Source organism: Scyliorhinus canicula, chromosome 14 (assembly GCF_902713615.1).
Source record: "Scyliorhinus canicula chromosome 14, sScyCan1.1, whole genome shotgun sequence".
NCBI lineage: Eukaryota > Metazoa > Chordata > Chondrichthyes > Carcharhiniformes > Scyliorhinidae > Scyliorhinus > Scyliorhinus canicula.
Genome location: NC_052159.1, coordinates 20,708,185 through 20,722,062, shown reverse-complemented (window position 1 = coordinate 20,722,062; position 13,878 = coordinate 20,708,185). Strand labels below are relative to the sequence as shown.

The 13,878-nt window shown below is 43.8% G+C and overlaps 1 protein-coding gene across 1 annotated transcript in view; it reads left to right on the top strand.

Annotated features, from left to right (window-relative positions):
- Positions 1 to 13,401, top strand: part of rp2 (RP2 activator of ARL3 GTPase) — a 52,810-nt gene extending 39,409 nt beyond the window's left edge. The window contains exons 4-5 of the mRNA XM_038818030.1: positions 3,069 to 3,154; positions 11,143 to 13,401. Of these exons, the coding sequence (XP_038673958.1) occupies positions 3,069 to 3,154; positions 11,143 to 11,226 (170 nt within the window). The 3' untranslated portion in view covers positions 11,227 to 13,401. The remainder of the gene's footprint in view (positions 1 to 3,068; positions 3,155 to 11,142) is intronic.
- Positions 13,402 to 13,878: the final 477 nt, after the last annotated feature.

Genomic DNA, 13,878 nt, shown 5'->3' with positions numbered 1-13,878 from the left:
AGCCAGAGTACATGAAGCAATGTAGTGTCCTCACCAAAATAAGATAATAAAGGCTGGTGCTATTTTAGATTGCAGAGTTGCAAAAGAAGCAAATGTGGTGTGAGGAAAAAATCTTTTGCAAACAACCAGTGGTTCGACTTTGGAAAACACTGCCTGGAAGTGTGTTGGAGGCACGTTCAATTGAGGCATTCAAGAGGGCATTTGATGGTTACTTGAATAGAAACAAACAATGTGCATGGGTACAGGCAAAAGGCAGTAGATTTGCACAAAGTTGTGATGCTCGTTTGGAGAGCCGTGCAGACACGATGGATCAAATGGCCTCCTTCTGCATTGTAACGATTCTGTGATTCTGTGAGTTTAATCTTGTGGGTGGAAGAAATTTGTAGTATTTAAGTCTGATTCAAATGATCCAAAAGTTGACGGGTTTATAGTGCTAGATGGAACAGTGTGTTCCAATAGTAAACTCAATAACGCATATTGGAACAGTATAAAAGTCTAGCCATTTGAGGGGCAGCATGGTGAAGTGGCTAGCACTGCTGCCTCAAGGCACCGAGGTCCCAGGTTCGATCCCGGCTCTGGGTTACTGTCCATGTGGTGTTTGCACATTCTCCCTGTGTTTGCGTGAGTTTTTCCCTCCTAACACAAAGATGTGCAGGGTAGGTGGATTGGCCACATAAATTACCCCTTAATTGGAAAAATTGAATTGGGTACTCGAAATTAAGTTTTTTAAAAGTACAGGCGTTTGTGATGTCTTTGCTTGAAGTTAGAAGATGATTTCCAACAGCGCAGATAATGAGAATATGGTTGACTTAGTATTCGGTAGTATTGTGCACTCCTACAACAACAACATGAATTTATATAGCACCTTTTAAACAGCCCGAGGCATTACTGGGCATTATAAAACAAGATGTGACAGCCAGCCACATAAAGAGATACTGTATTTCGGCAGGTAACCAAATGTTTGGTCAAAGAAGTTGTAGGTTTATAAATTTCGAGTACACAATTCATTTTTTCCAATTAAGGGGCAATTTTAGTGTGACCAATCCACCTCACCTAATTCATTTAACCTGCACATCTTTGCGTTGTGGGGGTGAAACCCATGCAAACATGAAGAGAAAGTGCAAACTCCGCACAGACAGTGACCCAGGGCTGGGATCGAACCCAGATTTTCAGCGCCGTAGGCAGAAGTGCTAACCACTGTGCCACCGTGTTGCCCGAAGTTGTAGGTTTTGAAGAGTGTCTTAGAGGTAAGTGATATATTGGGGTTTGGGGGAAGGAATTCCAGAGCTTTGTATCCAGCCAGGCGAAGGAAGGAATGGTCACCAATTATGGAGCAATTAAAATAAGGGATACTCGAGTGGTTGGAACTAGAGGAGTGCAGATATCTCCTGAGGGTAGAGGGGGCTATAGGCGATCACTGAGCTGGGGAGGTGCGAGGTCATGGAGGGATTGAAAACCAGGATGAGCATTTTGAATTTAAAGCATTGCTTATATTACATTTCCAGAGCAGACCCCAAAAGAAACATTTTGCTCTCAATCTATCTTCCTGTGGGAAAATTGTGGCCCCAGCATCAGGCAGATCAGAATTTAACTCCTCTCCCCGAAAAAAACTGCCTCTCTGAAGCCTTTCAAAATGTCTCTCTGCATTCCTTGGCTCCACTGAGCAATGACCTCACCTTCCCAAGCTAATAAACACATTATCTTTGCAGGCTGTAAACCACAATAACTCCCCAGGGACTTTCCCAGTCAAACCACAGTCCATTTGCCTAGACTGAAAAACACATTCCTTTGTCAATTTCACATTCTGGCTGCTAAAAGCACCCAGGCCCTGCAAACAGAATTATTTAAAATAAACATGATCCCTGCAGTCAAATGCACTCTAACGCCAGGCTGTTCACCCTTTAATTTCCCAACACTTATCCAATATTCCTAATGAAATATCCAATATTCCTAATATTAGGGGCTGGTTTAGCTCACTGAGCTAAATCGCTGGCCAGCAGCACGGTTCGATTCCCGTACCAGCCTCAACAGGCGCCAGAATGTGGCGACTAGGGGCTTTTCACAGTAACTTCATTGAAGCCTACTCGTGACAATAAGCGATTTTCATTTCATTTCATTTCAAGTCTTCCAGTTGTCACATTGAACAGTTACGTCAGAGAGCACTGGGTGATGGGGGAATGCAACATGGGCAGCAGACCAGAAAAAACTGCTACTTAGTCAATGGCTGAAATTTTTAGTGTTGTAACATATGGAGACACTGGTGTGGAATGGACTTGAATGTTGCATAAAATGTAAATTGAAACTGGAAGATTGTGATGGGCTACTTCATTATATAAAGTGGAAAGAACTCATTGGCAAAAACATGCTTCACAATCTTCAGAAATACATTTTTAAGGCAAGCTTTGGATTTTTATTACATCTTTTACTTTCTTAAATCATCCAACTTGCTGAAGTGTAATCAATGTTTCTTTTTCCCAAGTGATGATTGAGGACTAACGTTGACATGAACACAGGAAATTGTCCTCATGTAACATTGTGTGCAGTAAATTTATTTCTGTTTATTCATTTAGTACTACATTTTTCAGCCACCTTTTGGTTGTGCTGCATTTAATATTTGAAATGAAATGAAAATCGCTTTTTGTCACGAGTAGGCTTCAAATGAAGTTACTGTGAAAAGCCCCTAGTCGCCACATTCCGGCGCCTGTTCGGGGAGGCTGTTACGGGAATCGAACCGTGCTGCTGGCCTGCTTGGTCTGCTTTCAAAGCCAGCAATTTAGTGTTGTGCTAAACAGCTCAAATAAAAACTCGAAAAGATTATGTGGAATAGGCAGGAGAAAAATATTCAAAATAGACGGTTCTTTCTCAAGGCTGGCACTGGAGTGATGTGATGAATGGCCACATTTTGTCTAAAATTCTGATTTATTTAATGGTGTAATCTGAAACTAAATAGAGTACCACTGTTGGCAATGAAACGAGTAAATCAGAAATGATTGTCTGTGAGTTTTAGAATTGTACAGTTTGCAGCTACAGTATTGAACCTCTCTCATGTTATCTATCTTTTTCTGCAGGCCCTGTTGTTGCATTGGAATTTAATGGAGATGGCGCAGTGGAGGCATGTCAGAATATAGTCAGTTCTGTGTTCAGTGCTTCCAAGGTAATATAAAGCATATTGTAGCCACCTTTTTTTCTCACGACTGGGTATACCAAGTAACTTTTTTGCAAAGGTCATTATTAAAGATTGGACAAAATTTTCCGCAAAACTGCTTTTTATAATGGCATTCAATAAATAACTTTAATCTGCTCAGATATTGAACTGATTTGATTTATTTTGGTCAAAATGTGTCCATACTTCTATAAATTTAGAATAAAGTGATGCTAAAAGCATGCATCTTTAGTTGTAAGGATGATGCTTTGAACTGAGCATATCCAGGATCCAACAGCTGATCATGCGAAGTATTATTTTAATCTGGCTTTGGAACAGAGTTCCGAGGAGCAAAATTAAATCTCCGTTTGATCAAACTCATCTACCTGCCACTCTTGTACTTTCTCTAAAATGCATCTGCTTGGCTCTTGAGCCCATTTATATTTGTTAGATTCATTTATATTCATCCTGCTGTCAAGATTGTTGGATATTTTGGTAGAGTTGTGCGAGTGATCCACGTCCTTGCAGGCCCTCGCACAGACACCGACGTAGTTGAGCAGGGCGATTGCTGGACAGACCACCATCTAATCCACGATGTGATCAACATCAGTGTGGCCCCAAAGCAGCGACAGGAACAGTAAAGACAACACTCGGACGCATGAAGACCCCGATAAGACAGTCCTATTCAGCCAGTACCTTGCTGCCAACCAGATGACTCCCGAGAGAGGCAGTGTCCAGAGTGCCTGGTCTGTCCTCCAGGCCTCCGTAATCGGCTACTGCAAAGAGACGCTTGGTCACTTGACCAGGAAATACCAAGGTTGGTTCGATGAGAACCACCGGGAGATCCAGAAGCTGATAAGACACGAGCGTAAGGATTTTCTGAGCCTGAAACAACAGCCCAACTCGAGAGCAAGAAAGCGGCTCTCCAGATGACTGAAGGCTAACGTCCAGCAAAAAAAAAACACGACCTAGAGAAAGTGCAGGAGATCCAGTAGTTAGTCGACAACCACGATGCACAAATTTTCTTTAGTGCAGTCAAGACCACCTGAAGCCCAAGCACCCAGGCCCCCACCCAACGGTTGGCCAAGAATGGAGAGGTGATCATCAAGTACACGGAGGCAGTCAGCATCAGCTGGGAGGAGCACTTCAAAGATCTCCTTAACATAGGCTGTCTTCAACACGAGTGTCTTTGACTTCATCCCGCAGCATGCTATCCGCCACCATCTCAACACAAACCGAACCCAGCACAAGGTACAAAAGCCATCAGACCGCTAATGAACAACAAAGCATCAGGAGTACATGGAATCCCATCAAAACACCATCCTCGAGAAAGGTGACAAGTCCAACTGCAGTAACTACAGAGCGATTTTCCCTGCCATCTGCCACAGGGAAGGTCATCGCCAGAGTTCTCCTAATCGTCTTCTCCTTGTGGCTGAAGAACTCCTCCCAGAGTCGCAATGTGGATTCTGCCCACTAAGGGGCATGACAGATATGATTTTCCCCACACAGTAACTGCAAGAGAAATGCAGGGAGGAGCACTAACCCTTGTACATGCATTCTTAGTAAGAAGTCTTACAGCACCAGGTTAAAGTCCAACAGGTTTGTTTCAAATCACTAGCTTTTGGGAGCACTGCTCCTTCCTCAGGTGAATGGAGAGGTAGGTTCCAGAAACATATATATAGACAAAGTCAAAGATGCAACAAGATGCTTTGAATGCGAGCATTTGCAATTAATTGAGTCTTTACAGATCCAGAGAGAGGGGTAATCCCAGGTTAAAGAGATGTGAATTGTCTCAAGCCAGGACAGTTGGTAGGATTCCGCAAGCCCAGGTCAGAATGTGGGGGGTAAATGTCATGCAACATGAATCCAAGGTCCCGGTTGAGGCTGTACACATGTGCGGAACTTGGCTATAAGTTTCTGTCCGGCGATTCTGCGTTGTCGCGCGTCCTGAAGGCCGCCTTGGAGAACGCTTACCCGGAGATCAGAGGCTGAATGCCCTTGACTGCTGAAGTGTTCCCTGACTGGAAGGGAACATTCCTGCCTGGCAATTGTCGAGCGATGTCCGTTCATCCATTGTCGCAGCTCAAGCTATGGACAATAAATGCTGGCTTAGCTAGCGTCATCCTCATCCCATGAATGAATTTTCAAAAAAGGAAGGATGCTGGTTAAAATATAAAGTCTTAAGGGCAGCACGGTGGTGCAGTGGTTAGCATTGTTGTCCAGATTGCACAAGTATGATTGGGTATTTCACTTGTCATAGTTTCAGACTAGTTCGGCACAACATCTTGGGCCGAAGGGCCTGTACTGTGCTGTACGGTTCTATGTTCCATGTTTGCCATTCCACAATGCTATCCAGCAATCATATATCTTGGGGGGGGGGGGGGGGAGGGGGAGGGAGGAATAGAGCACAGGGTGTCCTTATGCCGACGACTTGCTGCTGTATGTGTCGGAACCGAGTGCGTCGATAGGAGGAATATTGGAGCTACTGCGAGTATTTGGGTCTTTCTCAGGGTCCAAGCTAAACCTAGACAAGAGTGATTATTTTGTGGTGTCTCTGCCGGGGGAGGGGGCAGGGGTGGGGGGAGGCTGCCAATACTTAGGGCAGGGACTCGCCTTAGGTAGGGGGGTTCAGGTTGCCGGCGAGTGGGGGAGGCTTGGCAGGTACAAGATCACTAGTTTGGTGGGGAGAGTGAAAGCCGATCTGGTAAGGTGGGATGGTCTCCCTCTGTCACTGGCGGGTCAACAAATGAATGTGTTGCCGCAATTTCTGTTTATTTTTCAATGCCTACCAATTTTCCTGCCAAAGGCTTTTTTCAGGGAGATTGAGGGAAGGAGTACCTCGTTCATATGAGGAGGGAAGGTGGCCAGAGTGAGGAAGGTGCTGCTACAGAGGGGAAGGCAGGCAGGGGGGTTTGGGTCCCCCGAACCTGATGTACTACTACTGGGCGGCGAATGTGGAGAAGGTGCGGAGCTGGGCCAGAGGGGTTGATTCCCAGTGGGTCAGAATGGAGGAGAGTTTGTGCAGGGGGTCGGGACTGAAAGCACTGGCAACAGCGCTGCTCCCGATAGCTCCGGGGAAATACTCAGGGAGTCCGGTAATAATAGCTTCATTGAAAATCTGGAGGCAGTTTCGCCAACACTTCGGGTTGGGGGCATGGTGAAGGGAAATGCCGATTCGGGGGAACCGCAAATTTGAGCCAGGGAAGTGGGATGGAAGTTTTTGGAAATGGGAAGAGAAGGGGATCAAGGTGCTAAAAGATTTGTTTCTTAGGGGTCGGTTTGCAGGATTGAGGGAGCTGGAAGCAAAGTATGGGCTGGAGCAGGGAGAAATGTTTAGATACATGCAAGTTCGAGACTTTGCCAGGAAGGAGATACAGAGCTTCCAAGAGGAACTGGCCTCTACATTGCTGGAGGAGGTGTTGACGACAAGGGGACTGGAGAAGGGGGTAGTGTCAGCGGTGTACGGAGCTATTTTGGAAGAGGATACGGCACCACTGGAAGGGATCAAAACAAAGTGGGAGGAAGAGTTGGGAGAGGTTATAGAGGAGGGGGTCTGGTGTGAGGTGCTCCGGAGAGTAAATGCCTCCACCTCATGTGCGAGGTTGGGGCTGATACAGCTGAACGTGGTATACAGAGCGCACCTCACGAGGGCGAGGATGAGCCAATTCTTTGAAGGAGTAGAAGATGTGTGTGAGCGTTGCCGGGGGGGGGGGGGGGGGGGGGGGTCGCTAATCACGTTCATATGTTTTGGTCCTGTCCAAAGCTAGAGGAATACTGGAAGGAGGTTTTTAGGGTAATTTCCCAGGAGGTGCATGTCAAACTGGACCCGGGTCCCCGGGAGACCATATTCGGGGTGTCAGACCAGCCAGGTTTGGAAACTAGTGCGGAGGTAGATATCACAGCCTTCGCCTCATTGATCGCCCGAAGGCGGATCCTCCTGGGATGGAGAGCGGTCTCTCCACCCTGTGCCCTGGCGTTGGAATACTTGACCCTTGAGAAGGTTAAGTTCAAACTGAGGGGAAGGACAGAGGGGTTCTACAAGTCATGGGCATTATTTATTATGCACTTTCAAGAACTGGATAACATTGAATATTAGTTGGGGGGAGGGGGGTTGTGTATATTAAGGATGACTATGGGTAATCCCTGATTCCTTTTTGGTCATTTGTTTGTGGAAACATGCGGGCTGATGTTTTGGGGGTTGGTGGGAGGATGGGATCGTTGTTATTGTTATGGAGATTGATATATCTGTTGCTGATTGTTGTTTATGTTATGTTGCAATGGGCTGTTTAGCAGACCAAGGCAGGTCAGCAGCACGGTTCGATTCCCTGAACAGGCGCCGGAATGTGGCGACTAGGGGCTTTTCACAGTAACTTCATTGAAGCCTACTCGTGACGATCAATTTTCATTTCATTTCATTACATTATTGTTGGTGGGTGTAAGTTCGGGAGAAAATTTTCAAAAGGAGGAGAATAAAAATATTTTTAAAATGCTATCCAACAGTCAAGGGCATTCAGCCTCTGATCTCCGGGTAAGCGTTCTCCAAGGCGGCCTTCAGGACACATGACAACGCAGAATCGCCGAACAGAAACTTATAGCCAAGTTCCGCACACATGAGTACGGCTTCAACTGGGACCTTGGATTCATGTCGCATTACATTCACCCCCACCATCTGGCCGGGGCTTGCGAAATCCTACCAACTGTCCTGGCATGAGACAATTCACACTTCTTTAACCTGGGATTACCCCTCTCTCTGGGTCTGTAAAGACTTAATTACCTGCAAATGCTTGCATTCAAAGCATTGTGTTGCATCTTTGATTTTATATGTTTCAGGAACCTACCTTTTCATTCACCTGAGTAAGGAGCAGTGCTCTGAAAGCTAGTGATTTGAAACAAACCTGTTGGACTTTAACCTGGTGTTGTAAGACTTTGTACTGTGCTCACCCCAGTCCAACACTGACATCTCCACATCATGGCATTCTTAGACCACACAAAATCCTTTTGAGACTGTCAACTGTGAGGGATTATGGCTATATTTTGATTGCCCCCAAAAGTTTGTCTGCCTCTGCCTGCTCCACAATGACAGGCAAGCGGTGATCCTAACAAATGCATCCACTACAAACCCAGTTCACATTTGGACTGGGGTCAAGCAATGCTGTGTCATTGCACTGACACTCTTCTCTATCTTCCTATGTGCCAGCTCACTCTTGGCAAGCTCCCTGCTGGACTGGAGCTAAACTACAGAACAAACTTGCATCAATTCAACCTCTGCCACCAGCAGGCCAGACCCAAGGTCGTCCCATCCTCTGTCATTGAACTACAGAATGCAAACAATGTTTGCACCTGCGCACACTCTTGAGGTTGAGCTGCAAACCATTGTCAGCAACTTCATTGAGACATATGAGAGCATATGCCTTGCACTGAACTTCTGTAATACAAAGGTCCTATGCCAACATGCCCCTGCCACACAGCACTGTCCCGTGGTTATCAAAATCCACGACGAGGCCTTGGACAGCATGGACCACTTTACTTGCCTTAGGAGCCTACTGTTAAGAGGCGGACATCAACAACAAAGTTAAACAGCACCTTCCGTGTGTCAGCGCAGGCTTCAGTCACCCAAGGAAGAGTGTTTGAAAACCGGTACCAAGCTCTACGTCAACCGAACAGTAGTGAAATCTGCCATCCTAAATGGCTCCGAATTGGACTAAGTACAGCAAGCACAACAAATCCCTGGAGAAGCACCACCAGCGCTGCCTGTGCAGGATCCTGCAAGCCCATTGGCAGGATAGGTGCACCAAAGTTGGTGTCCTCGCTTAGACTAACATCCCCAGAATTGAAACGTTGACCATGCTTGATCAGTTTCACTGGGTGGGCCACATTGTCTGCATGCCTGATATGCTATTCCCAAAACAAGCACACTCTGCAGAGTTTCGACTTGGCAAGTGAGCTCCAGTGAGGCAGAGGAAACTCTTCAACACTCTCAAAATCTCCTTGGAAAAAATGCAATATCCCACCAATTTATGGCCCTCGACCACTAGAAGTGGAGGAAATGCATCCGAGAGGGAGCTGAACACTTCTAGTTTCATCGCCGGGAGTAAGCTGAAGCCGAGCATTGACAGCGAAAGGAGCAATTGGCAACCCGAGCACCCCACCAATCTTCTCCAACCACCATGTGCCCCACCTGTGACAGAGAATGCAGATCATTCATTGAACCCCTCAGTCACTTGAGAATACCATTTTAGTGTGGAAGCAAGTCCATAAGACACAGAAGAAGAATTAGCCATTCAGCCCATCGCGTTTGCTCCACTATTCGATCATGGCCGATATGTTTCCCATCACCATTCTCCTCGTGACCCCTGATTCCCTTATTAATAAGTCACCCTCGACTCTGGGAGACTGCCTAAGAAGAAGAGTGCAAGAGATCCCCTGGTGGATCTGTTGTTAGCACAATGTCCGATGTGAAAATGAGCAAAATCAGTATCTACATTTGAGCTCCATATTCTTCCCTTTTGATGCAGTTTCACTTAATGAAAGCTTTCAGAATGGGTGATAGTGGGCAACCTTGTTTAACCTCAATTTTGAAACAGATATTTCAGTAAGTTTCTTGGTTATCCCTTCGTTAATTTTGGAATTGGAATAGACCTGCCCAGTAAAATCAAAGATATACTCCCATGGCTTCCAGCTTCTTCATTAGTGCAAGGTCAAAACTCTTATAAAAATCAATGAAAGCTGCGTGTGTAGTACATTTTGGAAAATATCAATCTGCCACAACAGTAAAATTCTCAATAAACTGTGCAGAATTCTATAAACAAGGTTAAAGATAGAACAGTCAAAAGCAACAGATTTGAAGAGAGAAGGAAAGACAGATCAACTCACGGTAGCATGGTGGTTAGCATCAATGCTTCACAGCTCCAGGGTCCCAGGTTCGATTCCCGGCTGGGTCACTGTCTGTGTGGAGTCTGCACGTCCTCCCCGTGTGTGCGTGGGTTTCCTCCGGGTGCTCCGGTTTCCTCCCACAGTCCAAAGATGTGCAGTTTAGGTGGATTGGCCATGATAAATTGCCCGTAGTGTAAGGTTAATAGGGGGATTGTTGGGTTACGGGTATACGGGTTACGTAGGTTTAAGTAGGGTGATCATTGCTCGGCACAACATCGAGGGCCGAAGGGCCTGTTCTGTGCTGTACTGTTCTAATTCTAATTCTAATTCTAACTATATCAAGAAATAGGAGCTAAGCTTGGGTTTTGTAAGCCTGTGTGTAAGGAAAAAAGAAGTTGGAGCCAGATAAGGTCAAAAGATTTGCGATTTTAAAAATAGAATAGAGCAAAGTAAGGAATAATATCAAATTAGTTTGATATTTGGCATTTGTTGAATTGTCTCATCTTAATGAACAGTGGATATCTTGCGTTTAGCACTGGTCTCTGGGCTGAGAAGACATGCTAATCAGGAACAAAAACAGGAAATGCAAGATAAACTTGCCCGATCTGGCAGCATCTGTGGAGAGAGAAACCGAGTCCATAAGACTCTTTTACATAACTCACCATATCCACAGATGCTGCCAGACATGCTGAGTTTGTCCAGTATTTTCTGTTTTTATTTCAGATTTCCAGCATCGGCAGCATTTTGCTTTTATTTGACATATTAATCAGGATATGCCCTGCTTGCTATAACTGTTGAAAATAACATTAATTGTGGGCATCAGTTGAAAATTAAATCATGTACAATGTTTGAATAGCCTGCCAATACTCAACCCTCTTGGCTTGTATTTGAAATTTTTTAAAAATATGCCACAGACTAGCATGATGCACTGGATAAAGAGGGGGCAGCCCCAAAATTATTTTTTTTTAAACTTAAATGGTTATAGAATGGTATGCTATTTTACTTTAGTGTTAAAGGTGGCTGTCCTTCAATTGGTTACTGATCATATACTACCGATAAAACACTTTTTAAAGTATCTTAAGGCTTGGGAGCTTACTAAGTGTTCTCTGCTTCTGTTTGCTAAACAGGTCTTTGTTTCTGAAAGCAAGGCTTCAGCATCCCAAGATGTGGACAATTTCTATAACTACGCTGATATGCAGATGGGAATATGAAAATGAAGATTGGCTACGTGTGAATATCTGCCCATGGTTACTTTTCCATTGAGTACAACATGTTAGCGTTGAACCACTGGAGATGAGTAGCATTGTGAAGTATGGGTGGTTTTAGTTGAGATTTAACACCCTGAATGTAACCCTGCCCCAACGGTCTTCAGAATCAGGCTATTCAAATGCATAACCAAGGAATTTTCAGCAGTTTAGTACAAACCTAACTCTTCATTTTGTCCTTTGACCATTTCCACTGAGAATAATTCTTAAAAAGAAAGAATCCTTCAAAGGGAAGGCAAACTAAACTACAAGTCATTTCTGTTTGATCTAGTAATTGAATATTACTGCACCAAATTTCCCCATTATGCGTTTTCTGATTTTGAGCTCAATTCCCCTGTCTGAATTTTTTTTTCTCCTTCATATTAGCCTAAGCAAAATTTGGATTTCATTTCTCTGCACGGTTTCATGGTCGTGATACTGCCACATTGGGATCAACTTATTTTATTTCTTATTGCAAGAAAAAAATTAAAGTAGTTTGAAAGTAAATTTAAATCTTTTATACATGTGATGTACATCTTTTAGCAGTATGCAGATTGTGAGCAGTATGCAGATTGTAACTTCCCCTTTATAATGCCATATTACACTTTGGGAGAATCTGGGGACTAGTTCATGATGAACTTAGTGGCAATTTACTGTATAAGGTATTCTTTAGATCGACCCTCACTGAGACATATCTTGTTGCAATAGACTCTTTGGCTTGCAAAAGGTTTTAGGAATATTAAGGGAATTGAGGGATATACGGGATAGTTCGGGAAGGTGAAGTTTATTAGAAGATTAATTATAATCATATTGAATAGCGGAGAAAGCTTGAAGAGCCGAATGACTTAACACCTTGTGTTTCTCATGTTATTCTGTTTTAAGCATTTTGTGGTGAATAGTGGCTTCTGAATGCTAGAATCTTCTACAAAAGATTTTACACGTAATCAATATTTTTTCATATAAAATTGTTTTTAGTAAACAGTTTTTTAAAATATTTCTCCTGTCCATAAATGCGCAAAGTGTGAAATTGTGAATTGTAATTTTAAGAATTAGTTCAAGGAGTCTGAAGTCCCAAAATAACAAATGTTTTAGAATGTAATGGTACACAATTGTCCACAGTAACTAGGTTTGATTCTCTTGTGAAAGGGTGGTAGGAAAATAATTTGTATGAAGGACTGGACAAACTGTCCCATTCCAGTCGTCGCTATTAATGCTCTTTTGGCTGCTAGGAAGTACCTGTACAACAGAAAGATTTCTCCCTCATTTTGATGCACTGATTTGTCCTTGTTAATCGTATTGCTAACAACCCAGCTTAAATTGTAGTCACAAGCCAACCAGAGTGTCTGCTGGACATTAAGATATTGAAACCAGAAGCTTTGCATGGCTGGATTTTGAGTAAAATTGATTTTGGATATTTATACATTGACCAAAATGACCATGGGTCTATTTCTAACTTTGTTAGTATTGCTTTAAATGCAATATGGAATCAATGAATCGTGAACGGATACAGCACAGAAGGAGGCCCATGGTTCTCTGCAAGGGCAATTCACTTTGTCCCACTCTCCTGCCTTTTTCCTGTATGTCTGCAAATTCTTTTTGGATAATTATCCAATTCTCTTTAAAAGGCCTGGATTATAACCTGCCTCCACCATACTTTCAGGCAGTGCATTCTAGATCCTAACTACTCGCCATATATTTTTTTAAAACATTTTCACACCATGCTGCTGTTGCTTCTTCAGCCAATCTCCCTAAATTAGAGTCGTACGTTCTCCATCCTTCTGCCAAAGGGAACATCTTCTCCGCATCTGTCCAGATATCTTACATTTTTAATACCTCGATCAAAAATCCTCTTAATCTTCTCTCCTCCATGGAGGACTGTCCCAACTTCTCCAATCTATACACTTGGCTGAATTTCTTCACTCCTGACACCATCCTTGTGACTCTTTTCTGCATCGTCTCTAATGCCTTCACATCGCTCCTGAGATATGGTGCCCAGACCTGGACAAAATACTCCAGTTGAGGCCAAGCCAGTGTTTTATATGGGATTATCATAACCTCCTTGCTTTTGTACTCTATGCCCATATTCAAAAAGCCTAAACTCCCATATCCCCATAAATATTCATATCTCTTGTTGATTTCATAGTTATCCTGGCTTCAGTGTTTTTGTTCACCTTTCAATTTTTTACTTTGTTCTCTTATGTAACTGAACAAAGCTTCCAGGTGTTTTCAAAATATTCCCTTACTAATCCTTAAAATACATGAATATTTCTGTGACCCCTCCACTGAAAGAAACTCGAATGCTGCTTGTTTCAATATTAGCTCTAGCATAACCCTAAGTGAGAAGATTTTTTCAAATAAAATGACAGCACAGAAATAGGCTATTGGTCTGTCACTCCAATCATGAGGATCTATTTCTTTATTGGGTTTATCTAGCTGCCCCTTTAAAGGTGTCTATGCCATTCCTCATCACAATTTGCTACAGTCTTGGAATTTCAATATAAAAGTTAGCTTCCACAATGTTCTCCCCAGAAATCGGTTCCCGGCTGGGTCACTGTCTGTGCGGAGTCTGCACGTCCTCCCCGTGTGTGCGTGGGTTTCCTCCGGGTGCTCCGGTTTCCT